Source organism: Momordica charantia (assembly GCF_013281855.1).
Source record: "Momordica charantia cultivar OHB3-1 chromosome 9 unlocalized genomic scaffold, Mcharantia_2.0 BLBB01000009.1, whole genome shotgun sequence".
NCBI lineage: Eukaryota > Viridiplantae > Streptophyta > Magnoliopsida > Cucurbitales > Cucurbitaceae > Momordica > Momordica charantia.
The window spans coordinates 13,412,705-13,437,880 of NW_028275167.1; the positions used below are offsets into that span (position 1 = coordinate 13,412,705).

The 25,176-nt window shown below is 44.2% G+C and overlaps 1 protein-coding gene and 1 pseudogene across 1 annotated transcript; one reads left to right on the forward strand and one right to left on the reverse strand.

Moving 5' to 3' along the window:
- The first annotated feature begins 2,895 nt into the window (after positions 1 to 2,895).
- LOC148209014 (uncharacterized) lies at positions 2,896 to 5,991 on the forward strand. Its single transcript, XM_088117393.1, has 2 exons — positions 2,896 to 3,122; positions 5,517 to 5,991. Exons 1-2 carry the CDS (start codon positions 2,896 to 2,898, stop codon positions 5,989 to 5,991), a joined length of 702 nt encoding a protein of 233 aa, XP_087973519.1.
- Positions 5,992 to 6,848: 857 nt separating this feature from the next.
- On the reverse strand, positions 6,849 to 9,964 carry LOC148209015 (hydroquinone glucosyltransferase-like; annotated as a pseudogene).
- Positions 9,965 to 25,176: the final 15,212 nt, after the last annotated feature.

Sequence of the window (25,176 nt, forward strand, 5' to 3'; positions counted from 1 at the left end):
GGGTGTGGACAAGAAAGGGATCTTCTCGATTAAAAGTGCTTACCATCTGGGAATGGAAATGTTTGAAGCTCAGGCGGCTACCACTTCTAATTCGAATTGTCAATCAAATCGTTGGAAGCATTTTTGGAAGACAAATGTAGGCCCTAAAATTAAGATTGCTTGTTGGAAAATTGTGCAAGATATTATTCCTCTCAAATGTAATATAAGACGTAAAGGAATATTGACTGATAATGTGTGTTCTCTTGCAAGAATCACGAGAAGCTTGCGATACACTTGTTCTGGGAATGTGAGGTAACTAAGGGGCTTTGGGATTTTTTTTTCCATATTTTTACTTGAGGCTTTTTCTGATTGATAGGAGGACGTGGGAGATTAGCGATTACTGGGATTGGATTATTGACAACGCAAGCGAAGAGGAGATGGAAATGGTTATGATTTGTTCGTGGGTGATATGGAAATTTAGAAAAAAACGTGGTTTTGAAGAAGGAGCGGCCTAATTCTCTAGGGATGTATCAACAAGCATGGAAATTCATCTATGAAAAATATAATAATCACACAGTACGGTTCTCAGCAAACAGACTGAGCAACAAATTGGCTCTAATAAGACAATTAAAAGGAAAATACGATATGGTCTCCTCCTCCTATTCATACCTGGACATTAAATTCGGACGCCTCATGGTCGGATGCACAGCAAGCAGATGGTCTAGGGTGGGTGCTGAGAGATGAGGGTGCTATAAGAGGGAAACGGACGGAACCCTAGAGGTATGAAAAAAGAAACCCTACTCTCTATACTAAAATTCCATATCCATCGTCTCTCCTTTCTAACTTAGGCATCGGAGCCCATGTGACTAGAGTCTTACCGGTTTAGGTTTGATTGGTTTTGTAGGTTTTTTGTCCCCTGCTTATCAAGTTTGATGTAAACCTCGAAAGGAACCGGGAGAGCAAAATTCACGCATCAATAATTCGGGCCGTTTGTGGGGATCGACACAGTCTAAACCTAGATCTGCCGAGGCAAAACGCAAATCTACCGAGACGAGGCGAAATCCATATCTGTCGAGGCGAAACCTAGAACTGTCGAGTCGAAACCCATATATGCCGAGGTGAAACACATATCTGCTGAGGCGAAAACCAGATCTGCTGAGGTGAAAACCAGATCTGCCAAGGCAGAACCCAGATTAGAAAAGGGTAGAATTGAGCAGGTCGACCCAAGCCCAAGTGAAGGCTGGCAACACTTTGAAAAGAAGATCCAGACCGGAGCTATTGACCACTCGAGAAAAGCGAGTCCAAGCCCAGGTCATCGACTTAATCCGACCAACCACTCGGGTGAGACAAATCTGAGCTCTGATCATCGACTTAATCCGACCACCCCCAATAGAGGAGAATCGGCTGAGCAGGTAGAATTTGTTCCGCTGACAACCGAGGATCGACGAATCAACATTGGAACCAGATTGGGGGATGAGGAAAGGGAAAGTCTTATAAACTTCCTCAGAAGCAACACCGACGTGTTCGAATGGTCACATAAGGACATGCTAGGAATCAATCGAGGAGTCATGGTACACCGACTCAATATCGACGAAAGCTGTAAGCTAGTGAAACAGAAGCGACGCGCGTTCAACCAAGAAAGGAATGAGATTGTAGCTGAGCAGGTGGAAGAGCTACTGAAAGCAGGCTTCATTGGAGAAGTACATTATCCCCTGTAGATATCCAACGTAGTGCTAGTAAAAAAGTCAAACGGTTAATGGAAAATGTGCATCGACTTCACAGACCTAAATAAGGCATGTCCAAAGGATTCTTTCCCCTTACCGCGAATAGACCAACTAGTTGATGCCACTGTGGGGCATGAGAGATTTAGTTTCATGGACGCCTACTCCGAGTATAATCAAATCAATATGCATTTACCCGATCAGGAGAAAACCTCTTTTGTCACAATCCGAGGTTTGTATTGCTACACGGTGATGACGTTCGGATTGAAGAATGCAGGTGCGACCTATCAACGCATGGTAAATCGGATGTTTGCAGCCTTAATCGGCGAAAAATGTGGAAGTCTACGTGGACAATATGCTGGTAAAGAGTCGAAAAAGCAAGCGACATGAGCAGGATTTGATATTCTGAGAAAGTACAAGATGAAGCTGAATCCTACTAAGTGCACATTCGGGGTAACCTCTGGCAAGTTCCTAGGATTTTTAGTGCACCAAAGGAGAATCAAACACAATCTGGATAAGATCAAAGCCGTTTTGAAGATGGATCCACCAAAGAATCTAAAACAACTACGGGGACTCAACGGAAGGATAGCAGCACTCAACAGATTTGTTAGCCGCTCAACTGACAAGTGCTTGCCGTTCTTCAAAATCTTAAGGAAGAAAGGGCAATTTGAATGGACAAAAGAGTGTGAAGCTGCTCTTAAAGAGCTAAAGTAATATCTGGGGGCAGCCCCACTTCTCACGAAGCCAGTCGCGGGTGATGAACTCCACCTGTATTTAGTCATATCCGACACTACAGTGAGTTCCACGTTGATAAAAGAAGATGGACGATAATCTCCAGTTTTCTACACAAGTAAAGCAATGGTAGATGCAGAGTTTAGATACCCACAAATTGAGAAGTTGGCATTAGCCCTAGTTACTTCAGCTCGGAGACTATGTCCATATTTCCAAGCCCACGGGATAAATATCCTCACCAATTTTCCCTTACTACAAATTTTGCAAAGGCGAGACACTTCAGAGCGACTGATGAAATGGGCCGTCGAGCTCAGTGAGTAGGACATTCACTATAAGCCAAGAACTCCCATTAAATGGCAGCCCATGGCAAACTTCATAGCAAAATTGACACTATTGGAGCCTTAGGTATGTAACATCAACCCACAGCTAGTTAAGGAAGAACAATCTTGGACGCTTTACATAGATGGGTCATCAAATTTTCGGGGATGTGAAGCAGGACTTCTTAGTCTCTTCAGATAAGGAGAGATTCGAATACGCACTGCGATTTAGTTTCCATGCATCCAACAATGAAACCGAATATGAAGCTTTGCTAGCAGAGTTAAAGGTGGCGAAGCACATTGGGGTCAATAACATACTGATATTCAGTGATTCGCAGCTAATTTTTAGTCAGGTAAAAGAGGAATTTGACTGGTTATTGCTGAACGCACGCACTAAGCGTGGTAACCATTATATAGATGCAAGCGCACACCTGTCAGAGTAATATAAAATGGATGGAGTATCCAAGTATCGGTCCTCAAGGAATTCTAAATAATTTCCAAACTCTAAAGTTTTAAAGAATAGTGAATGTTGAAATGAGTGATTCTTGTAAAATGGGAAGTGGTCACAAATAATGGTTTTGGATTCGGGATTTGGACTTATAATGATAAAACCTAGCCCGAATTACTTCAAGTAAGCCAACAAAGAATCAAGGACATGCTAAGGGCAATATACATTTTACTTTAGAAACCAACGACTACGCTTCTCACTTGACTTATGTCTAAGCAAGTTCAAAGTCCTAAGACATTCCCTAATATGTCTGTTATGAGATATATCTTAGTTTTAGGATGGAAATAGTCGCAACCTCGGGTTAAGGTCCTATGTGTAGGCTACTTAAGCGGAACTCTTATGTCTAAGGCGCTCCTCTCCTCGGTTTAACCACTCAACAATGCAAATAAGCAACCTTTTCAGTATTGACTTGTTAAGACTTACAGTGGCCTTCTCTAAATCCTAACTTTTTGGGAAAACATGTTGAGCAATGAATGGAAAGCAAAAACACTACTTCTTAGCAACCCTTATTAGAAATAAAAGGCTAACTATCCATAACCGGGCTAGAGACGGGAATTTAGAAAGACATATTGAAGAAAATACAGCAAGTAAAATGGTTGAATGTGGAATGCATGTGTGAAAAACAAAAGTTAACTAACGGAGAGTTTTTATCGGGATTGAAAGCTTCGCCCTTCTCTTTCAAGCAAGGGGGAGTGACACGTGCTCTTTCCTCCAAAAACACAACTCTCTTAACTAAAAATAAAGTAAAGGCAAAGGGAAGATAAGCAAAGTTCTGGATTTTTATATATTTGAATAAGTAGAAAATAACTAAGTACAAATGGAAACAAAACAAAGCTCAATAAAGGAATGTAAAGTACTCGGGATTTAAAAACCAAAAGCAACTAATGAAAGCAACTCAAAAGTACTTAGAAAGCAACAAAGAAACACTAAAAATGATCAAGAGAAGGAAGCAAGGCTTGATGAATTTGGTGGAGAAGTTGCTGGAATTTATAGCTGTGCAGACTTGGTTAGGTAGGTCCTAAAACGATGGTGAATCACCCATTTCCAACTCTTTTGACTGACCAAATCGTGCTCAAACTGATAGTGGAACACTTCTTCTACACGTATGCATCGGTTGGAACCACCAAAACGTATTGGAAGACGCGTTTCATTAAGGGCAAAGTTGGAAGAAAACCAGTTTTTCTGCAGGCACGCAGGCGCCTGGCACCTCCCATGTAGGTTTTTCCGTCTTTTTGCTTCTTTTGATTAATTTGAACTCCCAAATGGTCTTAAAATGTCATAAATACAATATAAGCCAACCACAAACCATAATATATGAATTTTGCATGAATTGGAACTCAAACGACCGAGAAAAAGTCCGAAACAAAGTTAAAACATAGTAAGAACAGCATCTAAAACCTTCTTTTTACGCATGTAAACGAGCGTAATCAGAATTCCAGGCTAGAGAACAACGGATGACGAAATACCTTTCTCGAATAAAAGACTAGCTCAGCCATTTTTCAAAATATGAGATTCGACAAATTCTTCGTACCCAGAACATCAACGCGGGTGCATTAGCTCAACGAGCTGCAGCTTATTAAACCAACCTAGGAAGAACTGTGCCGGTCGAAATTTTGCCCGAACCAAGCATATAAGCTCAGGGAGTAATGGATATCGACGAACAAGAGCAGCCAGAAGAAAACCTGATGAGCCCGTTGATCAAGTATTTAAAAAATGGGATCCTACCTACTGAGAAGATAGAGACCCAACAACTAGAACAACGAGCGCGAGATATGTGCTTAAAGACGAAAGTCTGTACAAGAGAGGCTACTCACTGCCACTCTTAAAATGTTCATTGCCCGATGAGGCTGACTATGTCATGAGAGAAATACATGAGGGCGTTTGTGGGAACCACTCCGGAGCATGATCCCTAAGTCACAAAATAGTACGACAAGGGTATTATTGGCCGACCATGCTAAACGACACGATGCAATTCACCAAAAAATATGACAAATGCCAACGGTTCGCAATGATACCTAAGCAATTGCCAGAACCCTTAACAAACATAATGAGTCATTGGCCCTTTGCTCAATGGGGAATAGACTTTATAGGTCCTCTCCTATTAGAAAAGGGCCAGACCAAATTTACAGTAGTGGTAGTCGACTATTTCACCAAATGGGCTGAAGCAAAAGCTGTAGCTACTATTACGGAGAAAAAGGTCACCGACTTTATCTGGAAAAATATCATTTGTCGTTTTTGAATACCTTACACCATTATCAGTGATAACGGGAAGCAGTTCAACAATACTGCTTTTCGAGAATTTTGCAGGGAGTTGAGCATTAAACATATATGTTCTTCACCAACAAACCCACAAGCTAATGGGCAGGTTGAAGCAGTCAACAAAATCATCAAAAGGACTCTAAAAATCAGGTTACAGAAACTCAAAGGATTATGGGCAAAAGAACTTCCCAACGCGTTATGGGCCTACAGAACTACACCTTGTACATCGATGGGAAAAACGCCGTTTTCACTATCATTTGGTTCGGAGGCAGTAGTGCTAGTAGAGATTGGGCTTCCTTTCCCAAGGGTAGAGCAGTTCAGTCTACTAAGCAACAATGAGTCCATACAGCTCAACCTCGACCTATTAAGAGAACATCGAGAAGCAGCGCAACTACAAACGGCTGAATACAAGAATCGAATAGCCCGATACTACAACTTGAAGGTTAAGAAGCGGACTTTAAAGAAGGTAATCTAGTCCTGAGAAAGATCATGCCTAATACCGAAGAATCAACTAGTGTGGAAGGGCCCATACAACGTCACAAAGTCACTAGTGTGGAAGGGCCCATACAAAGTCACTATGGTGGTTCAAACAGGCACTTATGCCTTGGAAGACCAACAAGGGAATGCCTTACTACACCCATGGCACGTCCAGCACCTCAAAAAACACTACCACTAGTTCAACGCGTGTATTTTAGGCATTAAAGGTCTTTGACATTTGACATAATACTTGAGTTTTTTATATTCATTTCTGAAATAAATCTCTCAAGCAGGGGCATTATATGTGAGTATCTACGACCAGTCAAGAAACTCAAAATTGGGACATACCTAGAAGCAAGCTAAAAAAGGCTCAGCATGGTCAAAACTAAAGCAGGTGAATACATGATATAAAACTATTTGGCATAAAAGTCAAAGAAGTTAGAAATCCGAAAATATTAACGCTAGTTCTGCTAAAGTTAGATCCTAGAGCAAAAGAGGAACGGTTAAAACCGAGTGAAGGTTAAACCAGGCTCAGGAGACATGATTGTGATTAACGAAAATTGGAAAAACTTCCAGTTCATGAGATAATATCGACGAGCTCAAGGTACAAAACTAGTAGCAAAAACCAAGCAATAAAAAATCCAAAACTGGATACAAAGAAGATTTTGGTAGAAACACTATGGGTTAGAAACCTTGGTGTAGCTAACCACTAGTACACATGTAAATTATGCTGTGAATGATCTCGTGATAGTAGCAAGCGACAGATACTCTCAAAACAAAAGTCCTGACACAATCATTAGTCTTCTGTTTTGAGAGTGGGGGCCATTGTTAGAAGGAACAAAAGCGAAGATTAGACTAGCGAAGAAGCGTACGGGCCAAGTAAGCGCCAAAAAACGTCGACTTGGGCCAACCCGAGTCGACCTCAGCTGACCAAGTGCCTCGGCACCGATCAGGTGCCTCTACACTGAGCAATTCTCGACCCCCGACTGAGAACAGTAATGGCCCACCCGACTGTTTTGCAGTACCTCCCGTTCCGCAGCTACACCCGTAACGGGTCTGAAATCTACCAGGATTCAGATGAGGGTGCTATAAGAGGGAAAGGGACGGAACCATATCTCAATGTAGAGGCTTGAAAATCGTGGATTAGCTAATCAATATCCTGTCGTTCAAAATTGACGAAAAGACTAAGGGATATCTTAAACAAAAAGAATTGTTGAATGGAATAAAAATATAACTAAATATAATTTTTACGGTGACTGAAAGAAGTAGTTTTGAAAGTAATAATAAGTTTGGTTTTTTCCGTTGAACCAAAACTTATTTTAGGTGAACTTTAAGTAACTAAACTCATAGAATTTTCATTTATTTGAACCCAACTCATAGAATTTTCATTTATTTAAATCAGTACAACCTCAATAAGTATATTTTTTATAATATTAGAAAAAGTTCCATAATAGATACATAAATAAAGGAGCATAATTCAGATGTATTAAACCAAAGAAAAAAAAAGATACAAAATAAATAAAGTACGATCATTTCCAATCCCATCACCAATTCGTGGCTTTCATGGCTTGGCAGACTCCCCCCAATCCCGAACGACACGAACATAACAGACCCATATGGTTGTTCGTCCAACCACTTCAACCACTCTGCTCTCTTCTCAGCTCCACTCGAATCTATCTTCACGAGTGGGCCGATTGGGTAAACTGGAGGCTTGTGACCACGAGGCTGTGCCAATTGGAGAGAATTTATGGCGCCGAGTGTTACAACCATACTAGAAAAGAGTAGATTGTGACACCCACGTAGTCGACAAGTGGTGGCGACATGCATATGTCGCCCGTCGGGCCATGTTGACGGCCGAGAGAGAAGTGCCGTGATGCGACCCAAGGAGGATGGTGCATCACCCATCACACCTCATTGATGTACTCAAGAATGCCTAGAGAAGGCATATGCAGAATGCAAGGCGAAGGCGATGTCAGTGGTGTCGGTGACAAGCTCAGTGGGGGCCAGTTGGGGCTCCGGGCCATGACCCTAGAAGTAAGGGTTCCGTCGAGAGTTTAGACGAGCAGCTTTAGAGTTAGATGCATATAAGTGGGATATGCAAGCATGCCAAGTTTCATGTCAATCGGAGTTCAGACGTGCGCTCTACGTTGGTGAGTGACTCCTCGCCATTTTGCACGTACACGTTTGCCAGACCAAGAATGCCTTATAATGTACCTTAGGGGGAGGCATGGTGTCAGCTCTCCACCACCCCTAGGTCCTATGGCCTAAGTGAGCTACCCCATGGCACATATGCGTGTCATGGCGCGGGCGAGCATTGGAAGACCAAGGTCTTGGGCGTCTTCCTTCGAGAATGGGAATCTCAAGGACAGTGTCGGACGACACGGGTGTGCCGGCATTGCGCCTCGTCCCATGGGCTGGAGGTTGCACATAGGGGCCGTTATGTCGTACGGTATGCTCGAAAGACAAGGCACGACCGCGGGAGTCGTCGTGCCTCGATTATGTTCGGATGGATGGATGTCCGAAAGGCCCCGATCATAAATACAAGTCCATGGGTCGGTTTTCGGTATGCGTGCCCCAGAGTTCAATGAAGTCTGATGACATCTTGATGCTCGGGGTGGCATCCTACAGTACCGATGGGCACCCGGTAAGTGAGAAAGAGCTAGTCTTGGCCCGGTAAGCGGCAAGACTCATCCCGATTGCCAAGTTTAGTCATTCCTTGTCCGGAACTCGGCAGGAATCATCCCGGCAGTACACGGTAAGGCCGTTTAGCCCGTTATTGACTAGTTTCTCGGCAGAAATGGTCTTAGAGGCGTCTGTTCAGTCCGATAAGCTAGTTTTGACATAGTTAAGTGGCAAGAAGCTCCCGGTTGCACCCAGTTGGCGTTTTAAGCTCGTTCTGACCCCGTTATAGGTCAGAACTCATCTCGGTAAGGTCCTGGCTCATTTAGGAGCGGGACGGCAGAGTGGCCGAGAACCAAGATGGCTGGAAAAGTGAAATGAAGCTGAATCGAGGAAGAAAGAACCTTGTCTAAGGTCCGCTGAAGCCAGAAAGGGCGCAAAAAGTAGATTGGGGCTAGAGTTCCCCGTAAGGCTGGCCATGGTCGAGCTTAGATCATGGCGCCGCACGGTTGAAAAATGTACGACCATGACACCAGGCTCCAATTCCAGGAAGTTATTAAGGAAAATTCCATCCGCCAATGCATACCGCTTTGTGTTGTGGAGAGTCCATTTATAGGCGTCGTTTTTGCGATCTTGAACTGGGTCTGGCTGATCCTTCCCCTGAATGGGGATGCACCCCGGGTTTTCGATCGGCGCAGGAGGTCTCTGAATTCTTCGGCTGTGGATTCGTCGAGTTTGGGTAAGAAGAGAGTGAAGGAGAGGAGCATGGCGGTGGAAGGGAAGAAGAGATAGGGGGAGATTTTGAATTCTCTGGCCAGATCGAAGGCGTAAGTGCCGAAAATGTCGACGATTAAGCCGACGAGAGGGTTGGAATTGGCTGCCATGGAATTCAGAGCGTTTCTGAGAGAAGGGAGAGGGGGGGATTGTGAGGGTGATTATGGTTTCGATTTTGGTGGTGGCAGGGAGGTTGTCGGAGGTGACCAGCACGAGGAAGAGGTGGTGGACGGTAGTGGGGAGGGAGGCGAGGGCGGATTTTTGCTGGATGGAGGGAAGGCCATCGGATGGGATGATGAAGGTGATGGATAAACGGTGGTGGATGAGGAGGCGCTTCGCGAATTCGATGAGTGGAATCAGGTGGCCCATGCCCGGGCTCGGAAAAATTGTCAGGTGAGGCACCGACGATGGCGCCGGAGCTTGAGCTTCAGCTTTCGCCGGTGTAGCTACCATGGTGGTGGTGGTTGTTGCAACTGCAAGAGTAGAAAACAAAATATTAATTGTGAATCGGTGGAACGACAACTGTGGATTTTATAGGGGGGAGATGATTGCATTGGAACATATTTTATTTTGTTTTGATTGGGTAATAATTTGGTTGGCTTCCTTTCTAAATTGAATATTATATTCCATGGTACGGGACATTTTACATGTCCTACGTCGAAATGATTGGTAAATCGACATTTCCATCATATTACAAAAAATGTAAATATCATTAATGTATACATTATATTAATAATAATAATTTTAAACTTATTTAGGAATAGAAAAATATAATATATATATATATATTTTTTTTTGTTAATTTGAATATTTTTTATGAGTTTTAAATTTTTCTAATCTTTACATGAATATCCGACATTGGCATTTTATCGATATTTCCATAAAATTGAGATATCGATATTTAAATCTTTGATTATAAACAATTTTCTAAGTTGCTAATTTCAACTGGAATCTTCCTATACAGCCGACTAATGCTAACCAAAAAATATTAACTTATTTTCACATCTGTAATTAAAAGAATATGTCACGTTTTTTTTTTTATTGAAAAGAATATGTCACGTTGTAACTTAATTACCAAGACGATTTGTAAAATTTAATCAAGTTATAAGTATTAAATTGAAATTTTTAGAGGTTATGCATATTGCAAATATTTTGTGTGATGTTATGTGGATTCGTCGTATGGAAATACTTACCCTATTATGTTTGGCATCAAAATATAAAACTAAACGCAAGTTTGAACATAGTTTTGTGGTTAAGGGTTCTTGTTCGTTATCTAAAATTTAAAGGTTCAATCTCATCTCTCCCTTCGTTGTTGTAAAAAAAAAATATAATAAATAAGTGAATTAAGTTTTTTTTTTAATTAAATACCATATAAAAATTCTTAATTCTAGTAGTTCCAAAGATTAGATGACATTATTGAACTAGGTTGGCGAATTCTTGAGATTAAAATATTAGCCAACAAACACGGCCATACTCCATTGACTATATTCTGCTAATTAGTCCTAATTTATTTGAATTAGCATTTTAAATGAAATAGAAGCCTCGTATTCCATTGTTTTTTTTTTTAACGGGCTAAAGCCATCTGTTTGGGGAAGGGAATACCCTGGACACGTGGAGGACCCCTATTGGTGCTCCAAGATGGCTCATGAGTCATGCCCAGATCGGACCGCCGAGATGGCCGCCACTAACGTCGACAAATGCTAAGTATGACGGCCGAGGTGAACCTGGCCCAGGTCTGACCTACCGGGGAGCTCGGTAGGGGCCGATGTGAGCAACTGTCAGCGGCGTGATTATCGGGCGTAACCGTCGGTCCCGAGATTACCGGGTGTAACCGACGGTCCCGAGATTACCGAATGTAACCGTCGCGAGATTAGTGGGACTACCGCCCATAAGTAGAGGACCTCACTCCACGATCAGGTACGATGATTCTGGCCTCGAACTAAACTGGGAATCCGACCTATACTGACTTGATCGTCGGAGTGCTCACCTTTTTGTGCAGGTCCGCCCAAGCGTTCAGGTCGGTCCGGAGGCCGAGTTCGAGCTGCAATCTGGAACACACGGTTGTGCATATCCTTGCATAAACACCATCAATTAAGCAGAAACACCAAAACTCTCAAGGAGCAATACATGGGAAATAATATCTGGACCATCCTCTAACCAAACCGACACACCCCCCCATTCTTCAACCCCAAACCCGCAAGCAAATGAGCCACTTGGTTTCCACCTCTCTTCACAAAACTAACAGATGCAAGGCCGAGATCCGCAGCTGCTTTCTTCAACTTCGTCACAAACACCCCCATTTCCGACAGGTCCTCCTCAACCGACTGCAGCGATTGGACAATCCGAAAGGAGTTCATCTCTAGAACGCAAGGACTGAGACCCATATCCCGCGCCAGATCAAGACCCCATTTAGCGCCGATGCCTCTGCTAGATCAACACTTGCCATATCCAACACCCTTGTTGCAGTCGAGAGCATCACCTGACCCCGACAATCTCTGACAACCACACCCAGACCAGCGGAAAACGAGTTTAAATCCACAGCAGCATCGGTATTAATTTTATACGACCCTCCGGAGGAGGTCTCCAACAAACAGGCGAAGGAGTAGAAACATGACAACAAACGTTATCTAAAGTACGAGCGTTTGCCTGACGAAATTCTTGGACAAAAGCCGCTGCCCAGCTTCCAATATCCTCTGGAACACGCCTTCTCACCTTATTGAAAACCCAATCCTTCCTCAAACTCCAAATAGCCAAAAGGATCATAGCTAGCTCTCCCATATCATCCCAATCCAAAACTTCCTTACAATCCCAGAAGAAAGTCATAATCGTCGACCTTACCACCTGCGGTAATTGGTAACGGAACTTGGACGCCTTCCAGACTCGAACAACCACTTTACAGAACCAAAGCGTATGGAGGAGATCCTCACAAGACTGACCACATAAGCCACACAAGTTAACACCAGCCACACCACGAGCCTCCAAATTGACACCAGTCGGAAGCCGATCCAGACAGGCTTTCCACAAAAAAAATTTAATTTTACTCGGAATGGACATATTTCACAATCCAGTCCACCATCACCTCCGCACATCTGAGCTGGATGCCGACGGAACCCGACAAAGAAGCCGAGATTGGTCGACCCGATATCCGCTCTTGACCGTAAACAACCCCTTAGAATCATAATGCCAGATTCGCATATCACCCGCCATGCCAACTCCAACCGGAATACGCAAGATCAAACTTGCCTCACTTCATCAAAAGCACAACGAATAATCCCCTCATTCCAACCTCCAGAAGCACTTATGAGAGTAGAAACCGTGCTAGACAAAGGGAGACGAGGAGGAAAATGCACCTGTAAGTTACCATCTATCGGGATCCAGTTTGAACCATAAATGGGAACATTCACACCATCTCCAACCTGCCATCTAAGTCCAGACTGAAGGATTGATCGTCCCCATAATAAGCTCCGCCATATATATGATGGATTGGAACCAACATCTGCATCCAAAAACGTTTTGTTTTTAAAATACCGACCTTTCAGAGCTAAAACCAGTAACGAGATGAATCCCTCATGATTCTCCACCCATGTTTAGCAAGAATAGCTCTATTAAAAGAAACAAGATCACGAAAACCCATTCCACCCAAACATTTAGGCCGACACATAACTTCCTAACTAACCCAATGTATACGATTATCCTCATTAAAGTCGCCCCACCAGAAACGGGTCATCGCCACACCAATATCATGCAAAAGACCAACAGGGAGCTTAAAGCAGTTCATTGAGTGACATGGAATAACTTGGATTATGGCCTTAAGGAGTACTTCCTTCCCACCAATTGAAAAAAGGCGCCCTTCCAACCCTGCAATTGTGACCAGACCCTACCTTTAATATAATTTAGAGTCTATTTCCTGTTTCGGGGCATAAAGGCCGACAATCCCAAATATCTCTGGTGACAAACCACACGCTTCACACCAATGGAGGACTCAACAGCAGTCATAACAGAAAGTGAGGTATTTGGGCTAAAAGAAATGACAGATTTTTCAAAATTAATGGTTTAGCCTGAGGCTTGCTCATAAGCACCAAGAATACCTTTTACTCTGTCCGCTTCCACTGTCGACGCGCGAAAGAAAAGCATACTATCATCAGCAAAAAATAAATAGGATATATGAGGACCACCCCGAGATAAGATGAACCCCGAGAGAAGCTTCCGACGAACCGCCCCCTACAGCAAACAGGACAAACCCTCCGCACAAATTAAAAAGAGGTAGGGAGAAAGAGGATCACCTTGCCTAAGACCGCATGAGGGAATAATATGACCACGCCGCTCACCATTTAGGAGAAAAGAAAAGGAAACTGATGACACACAACGGATAATCAGCTCCACCCACGCACCAGCAAAACCCATACGCAACATCATCTGATCAATAAAACACCATTCAACTCTGTCATACGCTTTACTCATATCCAATTTTAAGGCTGCCCAATGGACTTTCCCTGATGTCTTACTCCTAATGGAATGGACACACTCATACCCAAGGATCGCATTATCAACCACACATCTCCCTTGAACAAATGCACTCTGATTACAATAAATAATCAAACCTAGTAAGCGCTTCATACGATTCACAATAGCCTTCGAGATAATCTTATAACAAACATTGCATAGCGATATAGGTCTGAATTCGATGATCCTCCAACGGCACTCTACCTTCGGAATCAACGCAATCAGAGTCTCGTTAAGAGGAGCCGGTGACACCCTGTTATTTAAAACCTCGAAACAACAATGGACAACATCCAGCCCCACCACATCCCAAAAAGATCTATAGAAAGCTCCGGAGAAGCCATCAGGCCCAGGAGCCTTATGGGCGCAATCTGACGGAAAGCCAATTCCACCTCTTCATGACTGAACCGCTTTAAAAGCAGCTGATTTTGCCGATGAGTAACCACCACACAAATCTCCCCCAAAACATCCCGACAAATCCCAGCACTCGACAATGACGCAGTAAACAGATCAGAAAAATAGGCCGAAATGATATCTGTCATCTGTTTTGGACAACTGTGCCAGGAACCAGCAGAGTCTTCACGACCCTTGATTTCATTTTTCCGCCTCCTAAACGAGGCTTGATTATGGAACCATCGAGTATTATGATCCCCAGCCTTGAGCCAGGTCTCTCTTGATCTCTGTTTCCAATAAATTTCTTCCTTAAGCTCTGCTACAACAACCTCCTGTGAACCACCACCTCCCTGTAAGCGTTCAATAGTACGAGGAAGGCCAACTTCTGCTTCCTGAATTTTATGTTTATAACATCCAGTCCTCTTCCGCCCCCAAAGCGCAAGGGCACAGGCACAACTCTCAGACTTCTGTTTGAGCAACAGTAGTGACATCATACCAGAATCAGCCCCCCAAGCCTCCGTCACCAGATCTGCACAAGCTCGATCCTCCAACCAGACTTCTTCAAAACGAAAGGGTCATCTTCGGGTAGGACTATTTCGTCGAGCCACCCCAAGGACATCCAATAATAATGGTCTATGATCAGAAAAATAGTAGTCCAAATGAAAGACCATACATGACTGGTACACCTCACGCCACGCCGGATTACAAAGGATTATGTCTAGCCGCTCAAAAACCGAACCATCACCCTGCCGTCTTCGAAACCAAGTATGAAAAACCCCCTTGAACCCCAAATCTATAAGGTTACAAACATCAAGCATCTCCTGGAAATCTCGCATTTGCTGGACAGGCCGATCACGTCCCCCTACTTTTTCATTTCCTCGCAAGATCTCATTAAAATCACCACCTACCACCCATGGGCTCCCATCACTTCCCCTCATCCCCTTCAGTAGCTCCCAAACATGACACTTGGAAGAAGAATGCAGACTGCCATAGACACCAGTAAGATGCCACCGAACCCCTTCAAGGTGCACCCACCCGTCAATATGATATTGTGAGTAAGAAATCAACTGAAAGCGCAATCCATCCTACCAAAATAATGCCAAATCACTACTTTTCCCCCGACACTCAACATAAAAAACGGATGTGAAGCGAAGCCGTCGTCGTAAAGCATCGATCCGGGCCTTAGTTGCCATAGTTTCAGAGAGGAAGAAAACAATGGGTTTTTTGGCCTAAACCAATTGGGTCAGGCTTTGGAATGTACGAGGGGACCCCACCCCCCGCACATTCCAGAAGACAAGATTCATAATCTCGGGCGGGGTTGGTCCCCAGCCACCGTCGTTGATATCGTCGTCACCGAAACATCCGTCGTAATAGTACTATCCCTACTCTGTTTAGAGACCCGATCAGTAACCTGAGCACACACAGCTCCTTTGCATTTGCCCAATGGCAACAAAGCAGGTGCCACCACTCCAGAATCAAGTGTCTGATCCATACGATCCAAGCGTCTCCAGCCCAAAGATTTAGCACTGGAATCATGCTTTATCGGAACCCCTACACTAGTCCCAATAGTAGGCCCACCAACATTACTAGTTTGGAAGAAATGCCCTTCCAGCTTTGGGCAAACATCTATCACCACCTATTTCCCCTTAGACTCCAAAGAATTCTGGCCACGAATTCCAACCGACATCACCCTATCCTCCACACAAGTAGGAGAATCCTCCTTGCAATCATGTCGGTGCAACATAGAATCATCAACCAAAAACCCTTCATTCGGGAACCCCGTTACTGAAGAGGATCCGCCGAAACCCACACACGTAGAAACCATTACCGGGTCGCCGGCTCCCCTCATCGCTGAACCGCCTTTGACAGGCTCTCCCACCGTCGACGGGCATCCAGGCCCCCGATTATCATCATCCACAATCCTCGTATTCGGAACACGCCTACTAGCACTGCGCCGATGATCTCCAACACCTCGGAAAGTATGATCGCTCACATCCCTCGACCGGTCCGCAAAACCCGGGTTTCTCCCTGCAACCGCAGGCAACCACCCTCCATATTGCTCAACCTCCACCAACCCCTGTACCAGAGGTTTTTCATACTCTCTGCGCGAATGACCGATCACACCACAATTAAAACAAAAATCTGGAAGCCTCTCATACTGAACCGGGCACCAATCCTCTACCCCACCTCTCTGCTTGATTTTGACACCACGTTGGAGGGGCTTCGTGATGTCCAATCGAATTCGGATACGAAGAAAATGCCCCGTCCAACTGTCATTAACTCCACAATCAACCTCAATCACCTCACCCACAGATGCTCTCAATTTCAAGGCCATAGCTTTCAACATACCATTAAAAGGAACATTGTGTATTTGTAACCAAAAAGCCTCATGTGTAAAAACCATATTCAAGGGCCGCTCCTCCACCCCAAGGGACTGGAGAACAAGTAACCGATTCTCAAACGACCAGGGACCAGACCCCAAGATCCGCTTATTCTCTGACAACGTCTGAAATTGAATTGCATACAAATTAAAATCGGCCGGCTCAATCCTAGTACCATTCTGTACCTTCCATACATTACACATAACTGATCGAAAAGTCTCCACAATAATCTTTTTATTGAGACAAAGTTTGCCAACAACGCACAGGCCAACATTCTCATCTGACATCAGTTCAGAACTATCCTCAGCACTAATTGCAGTACCCTCCTCTTCTAGGAGGGATAGAGAATCCCACTTTGCCAGAAGTTTTTCCATGAAGTCGTGCCGTCAAGAACCTACCACCCTAGAAAAACCAGGAACCCTCTCAAAAAGAGAGAAAAACTCGCATCTCGTGACACACCTCCGTATTCCATGTGTGTTCAATGAGTTGTAAATTTAATGTCTAATACCAAATTACTAGAATTTCAAGGAAAAAAGAAATGACATAAGAGTTAGTATTTTCTGTCGAAAGTGGTAAGTTTTTGTAGAGGCTTTCCTTTTTCTTTGTTTTTTTTTTTTTTGAGAGCGTAAGTTTTTGTAGAGTTATTCCATGTTTAATTTTTTTTTATTTAACAAAATTAATTTTGTGCAAAGTTTGTTTTCATTGAAATTAATGAGAGTAGTTTGTGTATGTATGTTACTTGTGTATTTTGTGATTGTAGGTGAAAATAACAAAATTTAAAGAAATTATTATTACTTCTTATTTTTTACACTTTGATATAACATTAGGTATGTTTTTTTAATTAATTAATTTCTATGATATAATTATATAAAATTCAATGTCTATTTTAACTTTAGTTATTTTGGTCTCTGTATTTTCAAATTTTGTTAATTTGTTTTTTACCAATTTTGTTCCTTATTTATAAACCAAAAATTTTATATACAATGAAAACTCTTTAATTCGAATTTATGACACATTTGAAGAATGAATGTTTTGAAAATACAAAGACCAAAATGAATAAAAGTCATTGGTAAAATGAATGTTTTAAAAGTATATAGAATAAAATGAGTCAAAGCTAAAAGTATGAGTCAAAAATAATATTTAAACTTCCTTGTTTTATTACTAAACTCAAATAGTTGAATTGAAACTTTAAATTTTTTATTTTCATCAAATTAAAATTATTATGAGTAAAATCTAACGAAGACACGTGGATCGCTCTCCATACGTCATGAGGAGCCAAGGCTGAATCTGGACTTAGTAAGCTAAGGAGAAGAGTCTACGTGTCTTAGGACGAGGAGTTCACTCGTCCACTTTTCTCAGACAGAGTTCTCTCGCGTTGTAGCTGTTGACGTTCAAGGGGACTCGGGAGTACGATCATGCATGACAAAGCATCCTTAAAGTCGCTGAAGCATCCTCATCCTAATGATACAGCCTAGATTTTTTGTAGCACACGTCTCCTCATACCGCCTCCCTATAAACAGAGGAGTAAAAACCTTCTCAAAAAAAGTAAGAAAATTCTTGCACCAAAAATCTTCTCTCCTACTTACCTCTTCTTACTTGAATATTAACTTTAAGCGTAGGAGTGCATTAGATAGTCACACAAGGGTTGAGTAGTGTTGAATTCAATCTAACAAGTAACTCGTCTACGGGAGGCTTCCATTTTTATAGCCTACGTGCCACGTGGCCGACGTTAGCTTGATCATAATTCAACATCAACAAACATCTAAATTTAAATTAGTAAAAATCAATTTACCTCCTCGACTTAATAGTCTTCTTTTAAAAAGGTCTGTTATTATATATGTTGACAAATCGCAAACATTCTTCTGATCTATGAGTATTTTTTATTTTAGTATAAATAGAAATTCGAACTTTCCAATCTTTTGATCGACAATATATGTCTTAACTAGTTAAGCTAGATTCAAGTTGGCTACTAAAACTATTTTCATGGACAATATTGAGTTCTCGATTTTATGTAATTATCGATAAAATGTCAATGACAATAGATCTTTTTAGAAATTATAAAAATAAAAAATTTATAACAAATATTTGAATTACCAAATAAACATTTCACATGATTTGAAATAAGTTAAACATGACTAATATCATATCCATATCAGTGATATTTGTTATATTTTTTTATATTTTGTCAAATATTTTTTGAAAATGTCGTTTCACCTCTCATGTCGATATGGAATCCATGACCATATAAAAAAATATGGACGAAAAATTTAATACCGTGAATAAAAGAGATGCAAACTGGACCGAGGTTTGTACGGTTTAGAGAGCTTTTCCAATCTTCAAAGGTTCATAATTTTGTGCACATAAACTCATTTATTTGATACGGTGTCACGTGTGATACTAATGTTTGAGTACAACATGTGAGGTGAGACATCGAACTCACAACCTCTTGTTGGAAATATATGTCAATTATCATTGAGCTATACTCACTTTGGCGATCATGTTAAATTACTTGGTTGCAACCTTTAGCTTTTTTTATTAAATAATATTTATTAGAGTTTTCAAATACAAACTAATATTCACGAATTGCAATTAATATTAATTTGTGAACCGTGGGACAATGAGAATATATTATTCTTGTCTTCTTCCCTTTTGCTGCACCAAAGAGCTTAATTATGAACCAACTATTTTTAAGCTAGAGTTTAATTTTAAGCAACTACTTAATTTTTTAAGTGTATACCTACTGTTGTATATTAAAACGTAAATAAATAAATTATAAGTCCTATTTTTAAAATCATATTTTTAGATATTATACATTTGCAAACCTTAACCTGCTGAGAATAAGTTGTTGCATAATTTTTTGGTTAAGACATTAATAATTTATTTTATAATTTTTTTTACAACATATGGAGATCGAGATTCAACTCACGATTATTTAGTCGAAGATAAGTATCTTAATAAGTTATTGAAGTTACGCTGAAATGGACAATTATTAGTTTGGAGCTAGACAGTACTTTTTTTAAAATTCACTTCACGGGCAGCTTAGAAACAACATAGGCCTAAGGTCAACCCTTCTATACGTGGTTTTTTTTTAGAAGTAAAACAATTAAAAGAACTAAAGAAGGTCGGGATTGGCCAGACAAGTCAGCCAACTGGGGATACAACTTTCTCAAGTCTCACTTTCCTTTCTCTGAGCTCTCCTCGCAAGTGTATGAGCACAAAAATTCGCTCTCCTATTCACTTTCGCAAAGGAAATTATCCCACAAAAATCTTCCATCCACTTTGTTTGAGGAAGAGAACACCCTGGACACGTGGAGGACCCCTATTGGTGCTCCAAGATGACTCATGAGTCATGCCCAGCTCGGACCGTCGAGATCACCACCACTAGCGTTGATAGATGCTAAGTATGAGGGCCGAGGTGAACCTGGCCGAGGTCCGACCTAGTGGGAAGCTCGGTAGGGGCTGATGTGAGTTACTGTCAGCGGCGTGATTATCGGGTGTAACCGTCGGTCCCGAGATTATCGGGTGTAACAGACGGTCCCGAGATTACCCGGTGTAACCGTCGCGAGATTAGCGGGACTACCACTCATAAGTAGAGGACCTCACTCCACGATCAGGTACGATGATTTCTGACCTCGAACTAAGCTGGGAGTCCGACCTATACTGACTTGATCGTCGGAGTGCTCACCTTTTTGTGCAGGTCCGCCGCAGTATTCAGATCGGTCCAGAGGCCGAGTTCAAGCTGCAATCTGAAATACACTGTTGTGCATATCCTTGCATAAACATTTGGCGCCGTCTGTGGGAACCACAATCTAAGTCACCCCAATCCTTTTAAACCAATACGCGAGCGAAAATGGTTCAACCAGCAAACTCGACCAATACGGCAGATCGAAGGACTGTAGCTGCCAGCGATGCCCACCAGAGGGAGGTCGGAGCAGCAATGGTAGAGGGGCAAGGTCATGACGACCTAGCAACAGATCCCCTCCGCAGGTCGGCACGAATCACCGCGCCTGTCCTACCACCTGCGCACCCAAGGACATCCAAGGCCACCCGTGGCCGAGGTGGGATCTCTAAGAAGGGCGCCCGGGGTCCAGCCCCGGCTCCACCAAGTGAGAACATTGACGCACTCTAGAGAGAAATGGAGGCAATGCGCATACAAATGCGGTCCATGGAGGAAATGTATAACGAGATGATAATAGCTACAGGCGCAGGGTCCCGATCTGAAAATCGAATGACGGGAGCAAAGGGGTTCCTACCTCGGCCCAGTCGAGGAGGAACATCCCGAAAACAACGAGAGCGAGAGACACACTCGCCAGTGAGGAGACCTCCGTGAACACCTCAACAGAAAGAGAGGCTCATCTCTCCGAAAAGAATAGTCACCATCCCGCACACACAGGAGCTTCAACCAGCAGGCTGAATCCTCTCACAACCCAGTAACTCCTGCAGGAGTGATTACAAGGGAGGAGTTCGACCAGCTGAGGGGCCAGCTCGACGCTCAGGTGGAGGCCTTAAAGGCCAAATGTGAGCAGAAAGAAGGTCCACTGAACGATGGCGACTTGGGATAATCGCTCTTCACCTCGGACGTTTTGGAAGCACCGATCCCTCCGATGTTCAAAGCTCCTACCGTGAAACCTTATGATGGGTCGAAAGACCCCAAGGATTATGTTGAGGTCTTTTAAGGCCTCATGGATTTCCAAGCGGCATCAGATGCAATCAAATGCCGCTCCTTTCAGATTGCGCTTACTGGTAGCGCGCGATTGTGGTATCGAAGACTGCCAGCCAGGTTGATCTCGACCTACTCTCAGCTGAGAAGGGAGTTCCTCGCCCAGCTCTCTTCTCGGCATTATGACAAAAAGACAGCGACTCATCTCGCCACCATCAGGCAGAAGGAGGGTGAGACGCTGCGAGAATATGTCACCAGATTCCAAGAGGAGCAGTTGAAGGTCGCACACTGCTCCGATGACTCGGCCATGTGCTATTTTCTCACCGGTCTAGCCGACGAGGCCCTCACGGTGAAACTTGGAGAGGAGGCCCTGGCCACCTTCGCCGAGGTGCTTCAGAAGGCGAAGAAAGTCATCGATGGACAGGAGCTCCTCCGAACTAAAACCGGCCGACCAGAACGAAAGATCGGCCGAGGCAGAAGTGGAAAAGATATAGAGAGGGCAGATCCAAAGTCCAAGGACAAGGGATCCTTTTCCAGCGGCCGAGCTGAGTATCGGAGGGCGGAGAATGGACCTACCAGGAGCCGACCTTACGAACGCTTCACCCCGACCACGATTCCAATTTCCGAGATCCTAACGAACATCGAGGAGTCTGGAATGGAAAAACTACTCAAACGTTCTGAGAAGCTTCGGGGAGCTTCGGAGAGGCGCAGCAAGGACAAGTATTGTCGCTTCCATCGGGAGCACGGCCATAACACGTCGGACTGCTGGGAGTTGAAGCGCCAAATTGAGGATCTAATTCAAGATGGCTACTTCAAGAAATTTGTGGGAAAGCCCAGGACCAGCTCGGCAGAGAAAAAGGAAGAGCGGAAGCGTTCGAGGACGCCGCCCCGGTGCACTGACCAACCTGCGGTCATCAATACCATTTTCGGAGGGCCAAGCGGGGGTCAGTCCGGACATAAAAGAAAGGAGTTAGCTCGTGCAGCCAGGCGCGAGGTGTGCGTCATCAGGGAGCAGAGGCCGACCTGCTCAATCACCTTCGACGGTGCAGACTTGAAGGAGGTCTACCTGCCCCACAATGGTGCACTTGTGATCGCTCCCTTGATTGATCATGTGGTGGTCAGGAGGGTGCTGGTAGACGGAGGCGCATCTGCTAACATCCTGTCCTTACCGACCTACCTCGCCCTGGGATGGACGAGGTCACAATTGAAGAAAAGCCCGACACCGCTGGTTGGGTTCTCTGGAGAATCGGTCATCCCAGAGGGTTGCATCGACTTACCGGTCACGCTTGGGCAGGACCAAACTCGGGTCACCCAAATGACCGAGTTCGTGGTGATTGACGGTAAGTCGGCCTATAACGCCATCTTTGATAGACCCATCATCCACTCATTTCAGGCCATCCTTTTGACACTTCATCAAGTTTTGAAGTATTCCACCACCAATGGCGTGGGCACGGTCCGAGGAGAACAGACCGCTTCAAGGGAATGCTATGCCTCCGCACTCAAAGGCTCATCGGTCTGCGCCCTTGAAACTCTCGCCAGTAGGGATGGGACGTTCGAGTTCAAGGCCGACCTGCCGAGGAGGGAGTTTGCCGCACCCACTGAGGAGCTCGAGCTTGTTCCTCTGCTTAGTCCCAAGAAGCAAGTAAGCATAGGAACCAAGCTGGGGGCCACCGACAGAGAGGAGCTAATCCACTTCCCCAAATCCAACTCGGATGTCTTTGCGTGGTCCCATGAGGACATACCTGGCATTGACCCGAAAATTATGACGCATCGCCTCAGCATAGATCCGTCATTCCGACCTGTAAAGCAAAAAAGAAGACCTATAAACAAGGAGCGGAGTGATGTAATTGTTGAGGAAGATAGCAAACTTTTGAAAGCTGAATACACAAGAGAAATTTTGTATCCCGAGTGGCTATCCAATGTTGTATTATTTAAAAAATCTAACGGAAAGTGGAGAATGTGCGTAGATTTTACGAACTTAAATAAGGCATGCCCGAAAGATTGCTTCCCACTGCCAAGGATTGATCAGCTCGTGGACGCCACAGCCTGTCACGAACTACTCACCTTCATGGACGCCTACTCTGGATACAACCAAATCAAGATGCATGTCCCAGATCAAGGTCATATCGCATTTATAACAGACCAGGGTCTGTACTGTTACAAGGTCATGCCCTTCGGGTTAAAGAACGCAGGAGCGACCTGCCAGAGAATGGTGAACAAAATGTTCGCCAAGCAGATCGGTTGAAATATGAAAGTGTATGTGGACGACATGCTTGTCAAGAGCAAGCAGTCTAAGTCGCATCTCTCCGATCTGACCGAAGCCTACGAGGTTCTGAGGACATATCAAATGAAGCTCAACCCAGCTAAATGTGCCTTTGGAGTCTCTTCGGGAAAATTCCTTGGCTTCATGGTGAACAACCGGGGAATCGAGGCCAACCCCGAAAAGATTAAAGCCGTGATCGAGATGGAGGCACCTAAGACGCTGAAGCAGCTTCAGTGCCTCAATGGCAGGATTGCGGCTCTGAACCGGTTTGTTTCAAGATCGACAGACAAGTGCCTTCCTTTCTTCAAAGTCCTACGAAAGAAAGGGCCGTTTGAATGGACAGCGGAGTGCGAACAGTATTTCAGCAATTGAAGAGCTACCTCTGTTCGGCACCTTTGCTCGCCAAGCCCATGCCGGGGGACAAGCTCCAATTGTACTTAGCAGTGTCTGACAGTGCCGTCAGCTCGGCCCTAATCAGGCAAGAGGAAGCGCGGCAAAACCCGGTCTACTACACAAGCAAGGCTATGACCGAAGCCGAGACGAGATACCCTCAGATGGAAAAGTTGGCTCTCGCTTTAGTCACCTCGGCCCGACGGCTTAGACCATACTTCCAAGCCCATACTGTGGTGGTGCTCACTAACTTGCCCCTAAAAAACATCTTCCATAAGCCAAAATCTTCTGGACGCCTGATGAAGTGGGCAATGGAGCTCAGTGAGTACGACATCCAGTTCGAACTCAGAACTGCGTTGAAAGGACAAGCGGCGGCAGATTTCATAGCCGAGCTCACACCACCTTCCTAGCTGGCGAGTCCGACTACCGTGGACAATCTATGTCGACGGATCCTCCAATGAGAAGGGGTGCGGGGCCGGGGTCCTCTTGCTCGGACCAGGAGGCGAGCGATTTGAGTATGCCTTGCGGTTCGGCTTCCGGACTTCTAACAACGAGGCTGAGTATGAAGCATGTATTGCCGGCCTACGAATCACTAGAGCATTGGGGGCCTCTTGTGTTAAGGTCTTCAGCGACTCCCAGCTGGTTGTGAGCCAGATCAAGGAAGAGTACCAAGCCAAAGACTCCCGAATGGAGAAGTATTTGGGCAAGGTTAGATCGTACCTCGCCCAGTTTCGAACTTACGAAGTAAGCTGGGTTCCCCGAGCAGAAAATTCTAATGCTGACGCCTTGGCCAAGTTAGCATCGGCGTACGAGACCGACCTGGCCAGGTCGGTCCCCGTCGAGATCTTAGATAATCCTTCGATCTCAGTGCCAGATCTGATGGAGATCGGCGCTCCAGAGTCCTCATGGATGGACCCGATTGCGGACTTCATTAGGGGCAACTCACCACAAGACCCCAAGGAGCGCAGAAAGTTGGCAAGGCGAGCAGCTCGATTCGTGGTCTGAGGTGGAGCATTGTACCGACGCGGCTTTTCCCTGCATCTATTGAGATGCCTAACCCCTGAAGAGGGCCTGTACGTCCTCAGAGAAATCCACGAAAAAGTGTGCGGCAATCACTCAGGCGCCCGGTCGCTATTAGCTAAAGTGATCCGACAAGGATACTATTGGCCGACCCTCAGCCGGGACGCCAAGAAGTTCGTAAGA